This window comes from Lagenorhynchus albirostris, chromosome X (assembly GCF_949774975.1).
Source record: "Lagenorhynchus albirostris chromosome X, mLagAlb1.1, whole genome shotgun sequence".
Taxonomy (NCBI): domain Eukaryota; kingdom Metazoa; phylum Chordata; class Mammalia; order Artiodactyla; family Delphinidae; genus Lagenorhynchus; species Lagenorhynchus albirostris.
Window position 1 is genome coordinate 122,436,676 of NC_083116.1, and position 18,184 is coordinate 122,454,859.

The following is an 18,184-nucleotide window of genomic DNA, read 5'->3' on the forward strand; positions in this document are numbered from 1 at the left end:
TACTCACTCTTGGCTTCCTTCCAGGAGGGTGTACTGATTTGGCTCCTGGAATGATTTTGGAAACACAGAAGGATGTCTCCTTCTAGGGATGAGCTGGCCTCAACAGACTTTGCTCTGTATAGTTTTTGAGTCTCAGGAGATCTCTGGGGAATTTCTGAGGAGAAGGGAGCCCTTTCAGCCATGAGAGGATGCTAAGTCCCGAGCTGCAGCTCTGCTTGGGTCAACCAGTTGCTTTTTTGGAGTGTGCCATCTCTCGCACTTGTCCTCCCTTATTAAACACACACACGCACACACGCACTCCTGCTTGCGTGTGCTATTTGGAACATGTGCCCTCACCCTCCTTCTCACTGTCGAACCGAGAGAAATTACCGAGAGGTTGAAGTTCCAGTCTCTCTCCACAGTAATATAATACTTTTTGGAACTAAGTTTTTGCCTCTTGCAACTTTATTCAACATCACATTGTGAGTCACTATATATAAAGTGGACAGAACTGAGGCCCCTCGGTTCTGTAACCATTTGTAGAATGGTAGGTTTGGCTTTCTTCTTGCACCCGTACAATCTTAACAGTCCATGGAGAAAAGGTTTGATTTTCACAAGAAACTTTACGGTTTTAAGATTTAAGATTTTCCAGTGTGAAAGGATTGTGTTAAATTGTGGAACTGCTCTTCAGAATGTCAAGCGTCGGCGTTCAGTTGCTCTAAATCTCCTCGCTCAATGAAAACATGTGGTCGTAAAAATATTTACCACCTCCTTTTTGAACCTACTTATTTTTAATCATTTGTGTCTCTTAGAAGCAACAGACACTTCGAGGTGGGGTGGGATGAAATCTAGCCGCAAGTCCCAGCTGCCGTCCAGCACACCTTGCTCACCTCTCTTTCTCTCTGGTTTTCCTTTACCCTTTGACGGCAACTGTTTCCACTTAACCAACCGTCACAATAAACTGCATGCCAGTCTGTCTGTGTGTGTGCCTAGCTACATATTACTATATATCCATGGAATAATTTCTGTTTTCTGCTAAGTTTAAAACTAGGGGATCTTCCTCCCCTTCTTTTTCCTTTCCCCCTTTTCTCTCAGTAACAGTGACAACAAAATTTGTTCTTAAGAATTTCCCTTTCTTTTAAAAGAAACCCTAATTATGGAGCCCCTGATTATACTTTTTCATGGGTCAGTAGCTCTGGCTTGAATGGTAGGGTCTGTCCATCAGCCATATTTCCTGAGGGTCCACTACAGATGGAGGAAAAAGTTCAAACACTGAAGAAAAAGGTTCTAGAACATGCAAACTATTATACACAGAATGGATAAACAACAAGGTCTTACTGTATAGAACAGAGAACTATATTCTATATCCTGTGATAAACCATCATGGAAAAGATTATGAAAAGAATGGATATCTGTGTATGACTGAATCACTCTGCTGTGCAGCAGAAATTAACACACGGTAAATCAACTATGTTTCCATAAAATAAATTTCCAAAAAAAAAAGTTCTAAAATAAATAAAAACCATCCACCCTCAAAGGAACTATCAGTTCAACAGCTGCAGCCCTGCTTATCCTCACTTTGGAGCTATTTCTCCCTGTCAAGTCGCTGAGATGAATTATTTGATCTTTGCCATTTTGATGCTTCTGCTAAAAAGCTAAAAAGCTAAAGGGCTTCCAGGGTCCCTTCTAGAGCCCGAAGTCCAAGGGCCGGGCGATTCTCAAGTCTCCCTGTTGTAAGGCTCCCAGAGTCCTGGCACCTTAACGAGGGACCAGCCCTAAAGCTGGGGGCTCACAGCCCCTACTGGGCATTCCATCCTTAGTTCTCTGGGCCCTGACTCACCTCTAGAAGAATGAGGCAGTAAAAACTTAGCCGTATAGACTGAGGACTACACCCTTCACAATAATTAAATCACTGCTTTGGAAGCATGCACCCAACATTGCCAAGTGATGTGTAAAATATGATGGAAAAATCAACATCTTCATCAAAAAAATCTAGACCAAATCAGAAGTAATTGGAGGGTTTTGTGTTAAATTTGGACACTAGATGTTTTTATGTGTATAGTTTTAACTTTTCAAGAAATATCCTTATTATTGTTGTCTGGTGGTGTGGGGAAGGGAGGTCGGTGCCTCGTGAGTTTAGGAAGAGAATACCTGTATCCTGGGTCCCTGCGTTTTTCTTGTTGGCCATGTTAAATATCGACCTCCTGGAATCCACAAGCAGCCGGTAGTATCCAGCCGTTAAGCAGGCCAGGTTCATGGCATCGGAAGATTCCATCAAGAGCGTGATGGGCTACACAAAAGAGAATGTTTTGGTTAAAACCATTCCTCCTTAATAACCTCCCTCAAGGGACGACTACGTTTGTGCTTATGGAATGTGAACAAACGAAGTTTTGGAGCGACTGTTTCACTGAAGAAACGCAAATGGGGGAAAGGTCAGGTATAACAGAGAGCCTGACTGAAAAACGTTCAGGTGACAACATTTTGAAAGGCTAGACATTTGGAACCTTTCCCAAGTCATAATGGATTAAAAAAAAAAAAGATTGGCTTTGTTCCAAATAGTTAATATTTTTAAAAGTCATAGTTAAGGAGTCAGTTACTAGTTGTGAACCCGCCATCTGAAAAAAAATCACAGGAAGATTAAGTTTGGGTTCGTGGTGAAAATTCGTGTTGAAGCAAAGCAAAAATCAAGTGGAAATTACTGCTAAGACTGAATGAAAAGTGTCAGAGAGATCCAGGAAAATGACGCTTCTAAAAGAAACTGTAAATTCAGAGGAGGGCAAAACAGACATGGGAGTTGAGAAAAGGCCCTGCCAGAACTTTCTGGAAACTATGAGGTTACCATATAACTGGACGTGGATCTTGGGCATACAGGGAAGCAATTATCCTCGTTGAGTAAGGAAGGGTGGACTTGCTGGTGTGTTCTTGTTGAAAGAGAGAGAAAGTGAGAGGGAAATAAGGGAGCGAAGAACAAGCAGGCACCCGGAGAGGCACAGAAACAGAGAGATGACAGGCCTCTTGCTTTCACTGCCACGGGTAGCACCCTGGCCTTGGCTGGTGAAACCTAATTTCCACCCAAAGCCCCTATACTACTTGATGTGCTGCCTTTTCCTTCCATTTCAACTGTCGTCTCCCTCCAAGCCACCCCACAATTTTTTTCAGTAGGCAGGAAACCACCCATAGGGTCTTGTCACCCATTTCTGTTGGAGACAGATTATCCCTGTTATCAGGTCTGTGATGACTGCACCCGATATACCCTTTCTTCCACCTGTTTTCCATGGCAGGCTATTGTTCTCAGCATCCTCGGTTATGGACCGGGACAGGCACGCCAAGTCTCCTCTTGGACTTTCTTTGCCAGGAAGTCAAGGGCGACGCCCTGGATTCAGCCCACGGAACGCCATGGGCCACGGCCAGCGCGCCTGAGCTGCACGCTCGCCCTTTCACGCTCATCTTTTCCTGCTGCACAGCACACTGAGGCTTCCCTTTGGCTGTGCAGAAGCCCTTTCCCACGTTCTCCTTTACTCTCAAATCTGCCCCTCCCACACCCTGGTGGGCATGAGGCTGGGAGCGGGTTAGGGGTAGGGGGAGTTCTCAGAGCACTCGTCCTGGGTCACCCTGTTTCCTTTGTGGACTCACTGTCTCTCTTTGGATCCAGTGCCTTTTCTCTCTAGAAACATCAGATACATTAACGCTGCCAAAATCCAATGACTCATCTATTACATACTGGGACAAGAAGGTGGGGACAGGGGACCTGGATTACATCCTGTCAACTTCTGTTTGGGGAGGAAATGTCTGCCCTCTGAGGACAATCTCAGATAGTTGTTTCAAATGAAATGGCCGTGATATTAAAGGGGCCAGATGTTCAGCCAGCACTAATTGCTATAGCATGAAAAGACAGATTGACTAAAATACTCAGTTTTTCCAAAAGAATAAGCACATATGGATGCAACCTAACAAAAGGGAAAGGGGGTTCTGAACAAAGTTGGGAAAAATCTCCCTGACTCTATACAAGAGCCACAGATTCTAGAGAGTAAGTAGGGAGACGTGTCCCCTACTCTCCATGTATGGTTCATGCACTCTGGAGCCGGAAGGGACTTTAGAAATGAACTCACTTGCTTTCTCACGTAGAGATGAAGAAATGGAGCCCAGAGAAAGAGAGTGACTCGTCCCCCAACCACAGAGCTGTCTAGTGAGGACTCGAGCCCTCACACCTGAGTTGGGTGGACTTTTTCTGCACCCGTGGCGCCTTCCATGCGCTGCACATGTTGACATTTTGCCTCTTTATAAATATCTGCAGCACTATCAGGAAGCAAGGCCACGTTCAAGGCCACGTGTCAGTGTCTGAAAGACTCACCTTCACGTCCAGCACATGGAGCTCCACCCTCACCAAGTTCTCCTCTTCAGTAAACATCTCAATCCTATTGACGTGGCTGAAGTCAGCTAAAAGAGCCACTAGATTGGTTTTGGTGTTTATCACGTGGCTTATGCCGTAGCGGGGCCCCACCAGGAGGGTCACTTCTGAGCGCTTTTCTGCCTGCTGAGAAAGAGACGTTGACAAAATATTAAAACTACTAGACCTCTGGGAACTCCTTGGAGGTCCAGTGGTTAGGACTCCACACTTTCACTGCCCGGGGCCCCGGGTTCAATCCCTGGTCAGGGAACTAAGATCCCGCAAGTCACGTAGTACTGCGTCCAATAAATAAATAAATTAATTAAATTAAATAAAAATACTAGACCTCTGAAGCACCAGGCAAAGCTGAACCTGAGAGTCTGTTTTTATAAGATTACATTTTCTTTAGAAAGTATTCCTGGGTTACATTGTACTAAATCATCCAATTAGAAGAACCAGATATATGATTGCAGCGAGGCTCTGATAAAATTATGAATAATGTAGAAAGTAAATGTTATCATAGCACATATATTCATTATCATGAGAAGCTTTTAGAAATGAGGATTTTTTAAAATCATTCTGGCCCAGTGATTTAAAAGGAGGCCATTGTGCGAGCGCATTCTCTCGGCTCTCCACATTTCTTTTTCTAGGGCATTCTGCAGTGGCATTATCTAGCTTAACATTTCTTCTGATATTTTCACACTGGGGTGCAGTCAATTAGAAATAAGGGCTGGAAAAGATTCACAGCTGATTTGCTTTTGTCATCAGACAGCTCATTCAAGACAGCCTAGACAGTGACATTTTGCAGGCCTCTGTGGCTTCCATGAAAAAGCAAGGAAAAGAAATTACCACTAATGTTGCCTTGAACACACGGCCCCCATACAGTCGAAGGTCACTGAGGAACTTGAGATAATGGACCTTGGCTTGAAGTGCGGAGAGCTGAGGAGAGAAAAGAAACCTCAGGTGTTCACTCCATCCGGCGTGATTGTGTTCCGGCTGGACACCAGCCGAAAACAAGGGCAAACGAGAAGGATGCTTCTACTGCCAACAGATGGGGTGTGACAAGGGCTCTTCATGAGGAATGAAAGTAAACTGCTCTGTATTTGGTTTCCTGATCAAGGGCCGCAACAGAACATCTAGATTTAAATCTTTTCGTTTTGGGGGAAAAATATGGATTTGCTGGGCCAGAGCACTCAACAAGTCAGAATGAGATGATAGAATTCTCCACTGCAATGGGTGCGTGCAGAGTTTGTGGGAGCTGTTTTGAATACACACCTGCAATCCATAGAAAGCCTTTTAAATGGGCTCTTGACTCCCATCTTGTTTCTTCCAGTCTTTGCAAGTTTTCAGGGAAAGTGAACTTTCTGAGCACCAATCATTGTGGAAATGTTTGAACTCACTATCTAGGTCAATTCCAAGAAATGACTCTAAGAATTCAATTTCAAGAATCCATTGATTCAATTCTAAGAATCTATTGAGTTTCATGAATGACTGACAAATGAAATTTTATCCAGGTAAAATTGATCTTTATAAAGACTTAAAAATGCAGATTCCCATATCCTAAAAAAGTACTTGATTGAAAAAAGTCCACGTTTCAATCTAAAATATGATACAAAACTACTACACATGAAATAGATAAACAACAAGGTCCTACTGTATAGCACAGGGAACTGTACTCAATATCTTATAATAAACCATAATGGAAAAGAATCTGAAAAAGAATATATACATATATATATATACACACACACACGCACATATATATGTATAACTGAATCACTTTGCTGTACACCTGAAACACTTTAAATCGACTATACTTCAAAAAAATTTTTTTTAATTAAAAAAAATGAAAGAAAGAAAAAAAGTCCACATTTCATACCAAATGTGCCAGGAAAGTTTGTTAGAGGTGAAATTTTCCAACGAGGTGTAGAACATCAAGTAGCAAGGACTGTAAAACTCTGTTTTCAATTGCAGATAACTTGCCAACTCATTTGTCAACCGTACCTCAATGTGCTATCCTTTATATAATTGTAGTTTAGAACCAATCATCCAGCCGACTTCTTTCAAAAATCCAAAGCACTTTGCAAATTGATTTGAAATCAAACCACTCACTCTTAACTAGAAAAAAAATGACCGTTATAGAAGGACAGTGATAGATAGACTGATCTTAGAGCAGTTATCCAAATTATTACAAAACCAGTGGGCCAGGCTTGGAAGAAAATCACACCAAGTCAATTAAAAGAAAGTAGCTTTGGGCAAGTCAGAACTGATACTTGGAACATCTTGACCCATGACATCCTGCTATATTTCCATAAGCTGAATGCTTACAGAAACTGGGAAGTAAGTCAAAGGTGGCTGATAGTGTGTCAAAGTTGATCACACGTTTAAAAAAGTCATTGGGGGTGAGGAGGGAGCAGAAATAAGTATGTGTCAGCCAGTAAAAAGGACTTAAAATCAGATACTAAAAGACCAAAGAACTAGCCACACAAATGATTTGTATTAGAGTCACACACATTTCTATGGCTGGTATCACTGAGAAACTGTTCTTGGGTTGTCAGACTGTCTCCAATTTTATAGGTCCTGGATTTTAAGGCTCCTTCTCTTTCTGGTTCCTGAAACCCTGTGCTTTTATTACCAATAAACATAACTCTCTATTCTGACCAACAGTATATTTTAAAGTGTCCTTTGTATCTCTTTTACTTGATTAAAAAAAAGGAGAATTTAACACTAATGATGGTGAATGACAGAACTAAGTTTATCTTCTAAAAGTAAGAGTTAATTCAGTGGTTGTCAGTTGGGGGTGATTTTGGCAAAATCCAGAGACATTTTTGTTTGTCACGATTGAGGGGGTGGGCGCTACTGACATCTCATGGGTAGAGGACAGCGACGCTGCTAAACATCACACAATGCACAGGACAGCCCTTCTTCTCCAACGAAGAATGATCTGGTCCCCAATGTCAATAGAGCCAAGGTAGAGAAACCTTGGTTTAATTCATGTGGCGTCTAGTCTGCAGGAACCCTTACTGGCTGCTGTGCACTTAAGCTGGTCTGAGTGGTAAGCAAAAATATGATGAAAATATTTTGCAATTCTATCCTCTAATCCCAAGGTCTCAGAGGCTTTGCAAGGTTCTCCTACATGCTCACGTGAACGCACACACAATCCGTACAATAAGGAGTCTGTAGCTTACAAGGAATAAATAGGCCTCCATTAGAATACTGATCTTTCATTTAGTCTTAGAAACATGTTAATAGTTAAAAAAAAGAAGGTTATATAGTGTTACATCCTCTGCAAATCTGGTGCTAAGTATTTTATTCACGGGCTAATTTTAGACATTTTAAAAAATGTATGCAAGCCTCACTTTTTAAAATCCATTTTCTATTAAGATGCAAATGTGATACCTTTTTACCGGGTGGTACCAAGTTTTGATTTGCTTTGACAAGGTGTGAAAGTGCTTTCTTTATGTTCTTCTCTTTCATGCTTTGCAGCACAGCAGAGGGAAGAAAAGTCTCTAATCCCCATTCTTTTCTGCAATAAAGAGCATATCTTTAATTTCACATTCTTGTGATGATTAGATATCTAAGACAAAATGGCACTCTGATGTTTGTTGGAACAAATGAACTCTTGGTAAGGCAGGGAATGGAGACAAGTCCCCAATTACGGAAGCAACTTTTAATTTATATTCAGGAAACATACTATTTGATCATTAATCCATATGTTTGCATTTTAAAAGAAATATATTCTTCACTCTCCAGAGAGAAGGCTAATGAGGCATTTGGTACCAATGGAAATTGAACAGACACTTTATCCAACCCACCTCTGAGTCTCTTAGAGTTCATTCACGTATCTGAGTTTGTACTTCCAACACCAATTTCTCTCCATCCCTTTGTTTATTCCCATTGTCACCTCTCCCTGTCTGCCCATGCTCTTTCTGTCTTCTCTTAGAAGGATAAATGTAACTCCTTCATGTTCCCAAACTATTCTTTCCTCCCCATCTCCCTCATCAATGGTGTTCTCCAGAAACACACAATTCTCTTTTCTCCCACCCAGATAGTATCTATCTAACTCCTTCCGTCAACATTTCTTGCTGAGGAGGGGAGGGGGTTGCTGGTATGGAGACAGGGTAGGGTTCAGGACCCTTAAGTATGTCTGGTACTGACAAAGAGATGCAAACATCACTCATAGGTGTGGATATACAAGGAAAAAAAACAACAAATGGGCCTGGGTTAGTATATTCTTGCCAAGAGCCCATGTTCCCAACAGTGACTACAACCCTATCCTAGGAAGGTTCCATATTTTGAATTCTAGGAAATTTATCCGGATTGGTCATGTGCCCAACCAGAATCTTCTAAATTATGTGAAGACTTTCGAGAAGGTTCTGGTTATTTCTCCGGCTCCAGATCCTCTCTAAAGAAGGGTAGGAAGACAGCTTTCCCCCACTTGACCATTCACACCCTTTTCACTAGTTAAGATGGTGCTTCTTTGTGATCACTGCTTTCTTCCTTCTCCTTCTCCTCAACTTGTACTTACTATTTTTACCCATCATTTGGCACTCCTTATGGGGTACCCTGTAATTCTACTTGTCTCATTATTTTACATCATTACTTTTCATTCTATGTCTTGTCTTTATAATCAGATCACAAATTCTTCAAAGGTTAAGATTATAATTTACAATATTTTCTTTTCTCTTAGTATAAAGACAGTAAGTCCCCTACATAGGAACCTTCAAGTTGCAAACTTTCAAAGATGCAAACATGCGTTCACATCAACGTCGGGCGTGAGTGAAATGGCAGCTGGCCCTCCGTGTCCTACTGCTGACGACCCTTCAGCTCCACCATCTCCCACCTCCTCTCCCTCCTGCAGTCAGTAACTCTTCTTGCCTGTTCACTCGATGCCAGCCGCAAAAGTATGCCAGCTGTTGTACTGGACTGCTGTACTTTGCAAGGTACTGTACTGTAAGACTAAAAATGTTTTCTTTATTTTTGTGTTTGTTTGTTTTTTATGTATTGTTTGTGTGAAAAGTATTATAAGCCTATTATAATACAGTATTATATAGCCGATTGTGTTAGTTGGGTACCTAGCCTAACTTTGTTGGACTTAGGAACAAACTGGACTTAGCAATGCGCTCTCGGAACGGAACTCGTTTGTATGTAGGGGAATTACTGTATCACATAAAATGTTCAATGAACGTTTGTTGGGTGAATGAATGAATTAATGAGAACATTAATTAATCATCATAGACTCTGCAAGATTCTTAGGCAAGCTAGTTATCTCTGGAAGTTTTTGATCGTACCACACTCAACCTGGTAAAATGTGGGTACAGAAAGTAGGAACAGAAATGCATTTCAGTTGTCTGAAAATCATCTCAAGTTGTGCAGGCCAACTTTTCAAGTGGGATCCAGTTTCATCTGTTCCTAAGATCCTCAGAAAGGGGAATGGATGAGGGTGTGAATGGATCCACTCAAGCGCGAGACCTCTTTGTGAGCCGAATCTCTCTCGGGCTCCAGTCCTGGCATGTGTGGCAAGAGAGAAAGAGACAAACCATCTGCAAAAAGGAGTGCACTGAGATTGGAAGGCCTGGGCTTCTCAAACTGCACACAAGGATCTGTCCCTAGGCAGTGACAGGAGAACGGAGAGTGGAAAGATCAGGGGCACTGGGGGTCAGCAACCTGGAGCTCTCATCTTCCCAAACGCAGGCTTGCAAACCCATCGAGAAGAAACCATTTCACTCCGTGGGGGACGACCTGGCGCTGGGGAACCCAGAAAGGCTTTACAGGCAGCCCACGGGAAGCTTCTCTGGGATGTGGAGTTTTAATCAGCCATATGCCACTTGGAGGTGGAGACAGAGCAGACGCTAAGGCCTGTAGTGTTACGTGGAGATGAGGCTTCAGCCCCACCATAAACTTTGAAACATGAGTATTTCTTTTTTCTTAGCATTAGAGCTGCCAGGATTAAGAAAACGGTGGCTGCTTTATTTAGGCTGTTGGATCACCTTCCAACAGGAAGCATACAGACTGGGAGACAGAGGGTTCTCTTTTAAAGGATGACTCTTATATAAGCTCGTCAACTGAAGGCAACATAAACTGCTTTTTTCTAACAAGAAGGGATCTTTTCTGGCTAAAGAGGTAGTATACTGCTGTTGTAAATGCCATATTCAGCAAGAGAAGGCATTTATTTTCCAAACAGCATTTGATTCATGAAACAAAGTTTGTGTGGCATCCTTTCCCACGCTGTCGCAGTTCTTTATTACAACTACCATCCTTCCTGATTAGGACTCAAAGAATTACTTTGTATACTGCATTTTGATCATCTAAAAGTAATCTCTGGTTATGCACACCATTTTCTAAACACAGGTCTTCAAATGATCACACGACCTATATAGCACGATGTGGCGTCCCACCGCCTGTGTTCGAATCCTACCCCCTCTAGTTAATAGCCAGTGTGACTCAGGCAAGTTATTTAACCGTCTGTGCCTCGGCTTGCTCATCTGTCAAACGGAGCTACACTCCTACTGACTTCATAGGGAGGTTTTGGGAATCAAACAGCTTAATGTCTGAAGAGTGCTGAGACCAAAGCTTGCTTTAGAACCAAGTTCATTTAGGAATTTAAAAATGTATGCTTCATTTTAAATGCGACCCTCAATTTAACCACAATTCTCTAAAGGTGGACTAGGTAAGAAATGGTGTCTTCCACCGAACATGAACAGAGTATTCATATATTTTGCCTCTGGTTAACACATGCTCTGCCACAAACAACATCAATTTTGGAAATAGACATACACATCAAAAATACCCTTGGGCATTAAGGAGGCAACATCTTTGTCTCCGAAATGGCTCCGAGAGTCAACACTTACTCAATGTACTTGAGGGAGATTTTCTGCGTCTGCTTGGTGGTCACGGTTGCGATGTACATTTGCAACGCCGCCAGCCGCAGGGCGATGTCATATTTCAGCTCCGGCCCAAACCGCTCCTGAACGACGTCGTTACAACTCTGAAAAGAGACCAGCAGAGGGCGCAGCTTGTCAAAGGATGCACTGCGTTGCCTTAGAGGGACAGGTGACAGGCGTTTCCCCACTGTCCCACCTTCACTTCCAAGGCAAGGAGCCAAATGTGGAAACATTTTCACCGCTGCTTGGAACGAGTCAGTATTTAAGCGCACGCACAAACACAGAGACCACACAAACATTCAACATCATCACGAGCGAGCTGCTATTTAAATATTTAGCTTCTTGTAAAAATAATGAGAAATTTAGGAATGGAATTTCCAAACACAGGTGCCACGACTGAACACGTGAAGCCCTAGTAGCATGACGTGGCTTCTGTAGCTAGGCTGCCGGGATTGGAATCCTGGGTTCCAATTCTCTTTTTCCACTTTAAGAGGAAAGAATCCTCTTTCCCTACTTTCACCGTGTGACCTTGGGCAAGGCCCTTAATTGTTCTGTGCCTCCGTTTCCTCTTCTTTAAGTTGGGGATAATACTTCCCATTCGCAGGGTTGTGACAAGGATTAAGTGAGTTAACAAGCCCTCAGAATTCCATCCGGTAAACTGGAAGCACTCATACATGTTTAGAGCTGTCATCATCAATGTCACCCTCTTGCTATCATCCAGAGCGGTTTCGGGGAGGTAGAATGAGCAAGGTGATGGAGAGCAGCAGCTCTGGACCTACACCTGCCTCGGGGTCCTGGCTTTACCAATGGCTACCTCTGTGCCTAAACTTCAAGCAGTCTACTTCGCTCTTGCAGCCTCAGTTTACTCATCTGTGCAATGGGGATTCATACCAACGACTTGGCCGGAGTGGAGAGGGTGGTGAGGATGAGCTGACATGCACGCTTTGCCACAGCGCCTTGGCGCACTCAGTGGAGGGGGGCTCTTGAAATCGTCAGTCCGTTCCAGTGGTGACTGCCCCCACTGAGACTTGGAGGGAGTCTCTCGGCTTTAGTTTGTTCACATGTAAAAGGGTGACACCTACCTCACAGGGTTTGGGGTGAGCATCAGATTGAAGAGGGGCTGAGAGGGTACTGTAACGTGTCAAGCCCTCCAGGACCACAAGTGAAGGGTCTGAGGGCGCCATTCTCACTCCTGCATGGAGCAAACACTGAGGCCAAACGTTGATGGGAAGCACGGTGCTGCTTAAGTATATTCTGCATGTGTGTTTACTTATTTTCGTTATTGGAAACTAGGTTCTTGGGCTAGAAAATATATTTAGCCTCTTTCTCCCTTCTTTATTCTTTGCCTTGTCCTCGAAAGATTTCAAATGAAAAACCGTATCAGGATTTGTTTGGCTCCTTTCTGAGATAAGTACCTTTACGACCACTTCATGTATTGATTCTACTAAATGGGAACATGTACCCCATACGGTTTCTGCATACAGTATTTACCCTTCAGATACATCCCCCTGGGACCCTACCTGCCTGCTCTGGGTGCCTGCCTCTCAGCCCATCCCTCACCCCCAAGAGTGAAGCCACATTCCCTTCCCTCCGTCCTTCACATGGTTTTCCACCTTCGTTCTTCCTTAAAATCCTACATCTATCTGGATTGCACTGTACTCCTGTTGGAAGTGGGTCTGATTAGAGGCAGGAGACAGGGTGGCTCTGAGGGAAGCTGCCATTTTGTTTTGCTAGTCTTGGGTTTACCAGTTATTTCCAAGAGCCCAGGGTTGTCCACAATGGGGTACCGGGGGTTTGAGGGTCCAGATAGGGTCATTTTATAGTCTTGTGAGGGATGAGGGTGGGCAAGTCTCTTGGCAAAGTGCCAGGCCATAACACGCACTCGAAGAACCAGTTTTTCGATAAACCATTTTGACAGATCACTTTCTTGTAGGACTGCTATTGCATGACAGATTTGAAACAGGATTTTAGCGTAGAATTTAGAGACAAAAGCTCCAAGTTGGATCCTAGGCTCTGTCAACTGCCAATCAAATGGCCTTGGATGTGACACTTCATCTCTCTTGAGTCTCAGTTTTCTTATCTGAAAAAAAAATGGGCTAACAACAGCGAACTCTCAAGATTGCTAGCATACCTGCAAGGATGTTTCATAAAATGGAATGTGCTTTATCAAAGGTGACTCATCACTATCTCTTGTCCTCAGAGTTGTGACTGCCGTTGTTTTTTCCCACTCCTGCTATACCCTGTATTTAACCAGACTTCTGAGTGGATTCTTTTGTCAAGGTGATTAGTCACTTAATTACATTATATAATTAGTTCAGACTGATCCCGGAGAACTAGTGTGATGTCTGACTTATATATATTTTTGGTACAGATTATGCATTTATTACTCTCAAGTACATTATTTAAAATATACTTATACACACAAATGGCGGTCATTGTTTTGCTAAACAGAGGTCTCAACAGACTCCGCTTTAGACCTACAAAAATTCATTTATAATGAATATGTGAGATATTAAAAAGGAAACCAGTACTGCTAAAGTGTTTGAAAACATTTTGTAGCCGTATCATCCTGTTTACCAATTGGTTTAACCATCATTGTTTTAATAGACAGTGGACAGCTAAATGTCAGCACAGCTTATTATAATTATGAAACAGAACAGTCTGGATTATTAGGGTTTACTGTTATCATATATGCTGAAATCTGTAAAATACTTCATGGTCCATTAGTGGCTAGGAGATTCTTATATATTATCACTATCGAAACCTCTGTGGTCATTGTCATGGCTTGTCAATGGCCACTGCCCTCATTAAGAGCCCACTAGGCAGAATTGATTTTTGTCTGTGTAACGTGATAGACATTGTTTCTGTTTCCTCTCTTGTTCTCCAGGCTAATTTTATTGCATCTTTTTAGTACCTTAAAATCAACACTCGGACACAGCACCATTCGCAGGCCCACTGACATACGCTACACAGATATGTAATTTTAGACCTACTGCACGTTCTGTGATACAAGGCATTTTGAGACAGAGGGTCTGAGTCCAAGAAATTTTCATTTCCTATTCTCAGTGGAGGATATATGAGATGATGGTAGGTTAATTTTGGCCGCTATCGCCCACCGTAACATGGCTCCCCCCTTCCTCCCCCAGTGCTGGCTACTCCTTGAAGGGATAGCTAATCCACCACCTGTGCAACACCCAAGCGGGGAAAGCAGAAATGTCTTCGGTCTTCAGCTAGTCCCAGGGCAAGAGCCCCGGACAGGTTTTCCTGTTCTCAGGACAGTCCCACAGGTAGAAAAGATGTGTCTTTTGAATAAGAAAGATTTCCATGAACTGCATTAGATTTGAGCAAACACCTTAAGCGCTTAGCACTACTCCCGGGCTACTTAAAAGGTCTCTCCTCCCCAAGACAAACGCAACCGGGCTCTTCTTTTAGAAATGCAATGGAATTGTGATGTTGCAAACAGAAGCCAAGTAAATGGCTTTAAAGCATCATCTTGTTAATGGGATGAGTATATAATTATAGAGAATGACAACTGAATGCATCTCGCGCTCTACAGCCACACGCTGATCGGCACCTGTAACTACTTATTTGCAACTAACAAGCTAAAAACATAGCACGTGACATGAGTTGCCGTGGCAGAGCCCCGGGTTGGTTCTCAGAAGGAATATGGGAAGATGCAGTAACAGATCAGCTGAGAATCAAGCTGTCCCGTGCAGTCAGGTCTGGGTTACCTGGCCTCTGGGGGAACAGGGGATATTGTAACCCAGATAACCAAAGTTTAACATTTAAGTTCATTGTTCTGGGTAGAAAACGGAGTGAAGTGTAGTGCACATTTCTTTATTTGATAAACAGGGTATATGGGCACGATTTGCCTTTTTCGGATGACTCCGGGTTATCTTCATAAACACTAATTATCCTTCTGAGTTGTAAATACCACAGTCTCCTCCAAAGACCACTGAAGTGGGGAACATTTAACAGGCCTTTCCCTGAGTGCCCCCATCTGCTGGAATGTTCTAGTATGTTCTGCTTCTTTCTCCTCCCACTTAATGTCTGTTCTCCACGGCTTATTGCCGTTTAATTTATGTTACTGTTCCTAATCTCTGACATCTATCTTGTCTACATCTCTCTGCCATCTTCTGTTTTCTTTTCACACCCAACTTTTTAAAGATTACAAAGGCTTTGAAATATACAAGAAAATACTGAGAATAGTAAAACAAATACCAGTCAGTATATCAACTACCCAGAGTTAACAAATGTTTCTTCTATTTTTCTTTTTCCTACGTTCTTTGCTTTTTATTTCTTACTTAGGGCTCCAGCAACCTTTGGCTTATACAGATATCCCCCAGCCAAAGAGAGCATTTTTTTGGCCTTACTCTTGCGTTTTCTCCTTTCTTTGTGGGGGAAGGTTACATTAAGGTTTACAACCTCTTTGAGTAATTCTAATGTAGATGCTTAAGCATTAGGTAAGTGGGCTCTTACTGTTTGATGTGATTATATTGGGAATTTAAGTAAGAGTAATGGGAAGCAGTTATAGAGAAATATAGGAACATCGCCTAAATATCAAGCAGATAAATTCCCTTATCCCTGGGATAAACAGCAAAGCGTCTCATTTCTGGAAGTCTTGCTTTTTGAAAATTATATCCCAGAATCAGATATAGACAGTCTGCAAAAAGATATATCTTCTTAAAGTTTTACTGCCTTGAAATGAATGATTCCATTACAATGAATATCACGGTATTTCAGAACAATCTAAGCACCAAATAAATGAATAAACAAAATAAGTAAATAAAGAAGAAGGGAAAACTCTTTCTTACAGGAGAATGCCAGCAAATAACTGAAGAAGAAATAATAGAATTAGACAAATCATCATTTTCAACCATCGCAATAATATTTGGGCAAGAATCATCAACGAATACTAAAATGAACAGGTAAAAGGATAATGAGAGTTGCAAAGTGACTTTCCACAAATTACTTATTAACTATAAAAGGAAAAGTGGTAACTTCTGGAGAACATCAATTAGTATGAATGTTGACAAGAGTCAGTGTGAACCTTACCATGAAGGGGACAAAATGACATCACATGCCTCCTGATACGATGCACTAAGGAGGGCATGGAGTCATTCATGTTGTTGTTCTGCCCCCAATGCAGAGCCTCAATCTGATCATGAGAAAACCCCAGAGAAACCCAAATCGAGAGGTTTCTACAAAATAACTGATCAGCACTCCGCAAAACTGTCAAGGTCGTGAAAGTCAAAGAAAGGCTGAGGCATGCTCCAGACTGAAGAAGACTAAAGTAACATGCCAACTAAATGCAAAATGAGATCCGGGAGTGGATCCTTTCCTAGAAAAAATTGATATAAAGGACCTTTTTGGGACAATGGGCAAAATTTGGACACAGACTGTAGATCCAATAATGGAAATGGATCAGTGTTAAATTTCCCGATTTGGTTAATTGTATAATGATTATATTAGAAAATGTTCTCATTACTAGAAAATATACTGACATATTTCGGGGTAAATGAGCATGGTTTTGGTACCTGACATTCATATGGTTTAGGAAAAAAATCGTGTGTGATGGGGGAAGGGGAGGACGTGTGCACACACTAAAGATAGGGTAAATGTAGTGAAATGGTAACAACTGGTGAATCTGGGTAAAGGATATCAAAGAGCTCATTTACTACTCTTGCATCTTTTTCATAAGGCTGAAATTATTTCAAAATCAAAAGTGAAAATTTAAAAAGCACCATGGAACCTCACTCAATATTTTGTAATCACCTATAGGGGAAGAGAATCTGAAGAATATATATATATATATATATATATATATATATATATAAAAAAATAACATAACTGAATTGCTGTGCTGTACACCTGAAACTAACATGATATTGTAAATCAGCTATACTACAATAAGAAAAAAGCACCATGGAATTCTTTTATAATACATTGAGCTTGGGCTGAGGGACGAAGAGAGAGAAGATCCCAAACTAAAGAATTCAGGGGGGAAAACCCCACAGTTAATTCATCCCACAATGTTAATATGAAACATGCCCTGGTTCTCACATACCTGAACATACAGATACTCGAAAGCAACTGGATCTCGCCTTAAAAGGTCAATTGGATCCTTTGGGACGAAGCTAATTCGGAAAAGACATCTCATCTTATGCGAGCTGGGCCTCTGGGTCACCTAGAAGAGCAGACCAATGACAAGAATCCTTCAGTGCCGGCAGAAAGGGCTGAGGGGCAGAAGCAAAGGCAGCTTTCTTTGGACACTGAGGAAGGAAGCGGTTGAGGTTCTTTTAGTATTTGTCATACATACTCATTCCCTGAACACTGCACATACCTGTGACCTAGGTCACGTTCCCCCAAAGCAGTCCCTGAAATGAGGGACTTCAATAAGGAACTGCTCCCAGGAGAGGCCAGCGAGGGAGTGGGGGAAGCAGGTCAGACAGGAGAGGAACCTGCTCAGGTCAGCCCAGCAGGGGTGGCTACAGGCTGTCCTGAGGGAGACTCTGGTGGGAAACTTACACCACGGAGCCTCTGGGATCACAGGTAAATCATTGCTTTTGGGCTGTCCCAGGGGGCTGTGACTTCCCAGGTATGGACAGGATGGGCGCCAGCAGTCTGAGGGAAGTCCTCTGAAGAAGATCTGCAGATGCTGGCTGTCGTGACAGTCACACACTCAAGCAAGGCTGGGGGTAGGGGGCGCAGAAGGGGACCCGGGGATAGGAGCACAGGGACTGGTCACTACAGTTTATTACTGTGTAACACTGCTGTGGGTTTTTTCCTCAATTAGACTCCAGAAGGATGGTAGCAATGAAAGCATGACAGTGGCAACTTGGATGACATCCAACTGGAACGCAGGAGGACAGAAGTTTTGGCCCGTTCACTAAATTTGGAGTCCTCAGGTTTCCAAACTACCCAAACTTCTGCT

At 42.4% G+C, this 18,184-nt stretch overlaps 1 protein-coding gene across 1 annotated transcript in view; it reads right to left on the reverse strand.

The window, feature by feature from the left end:
- The window catches only part of FRMPD4 (FERM and PDZ domain containing 4), a 181,532-nt gene that overhangs the window by 8,013 nt on the left and 155,335 nt on the right, over positions 1–18,184 (reverse strand). The window contains exons 8-13 of the mRNA XM_060138152.1: positions 17,318–17,437; positions 11,218–11,354; positions 7,766–7,892; positions 5,216–5,305; positions 4,331–4,513; positions 2,131–2,269 (exon numbers count right to left, since the gene is read on the reverse strand). Coding sequence (XP_059994135.1) covers positions 2,131–2,269; positions 4,331–4,513; positions 5,216–5,305; positions 7,766–7,892; positions 11,218–11,354; positions 17,318–17,437 — 796 coding nt within the window. The remainder of the gene's footprint in view (positions 1–2,130; positions 2,270–4,330; positions 4,514–5,215; positions 5,306–7,765; positions 7,893–11,217; positions 11,355–17,317; positions 17,438–18,184) is intronic.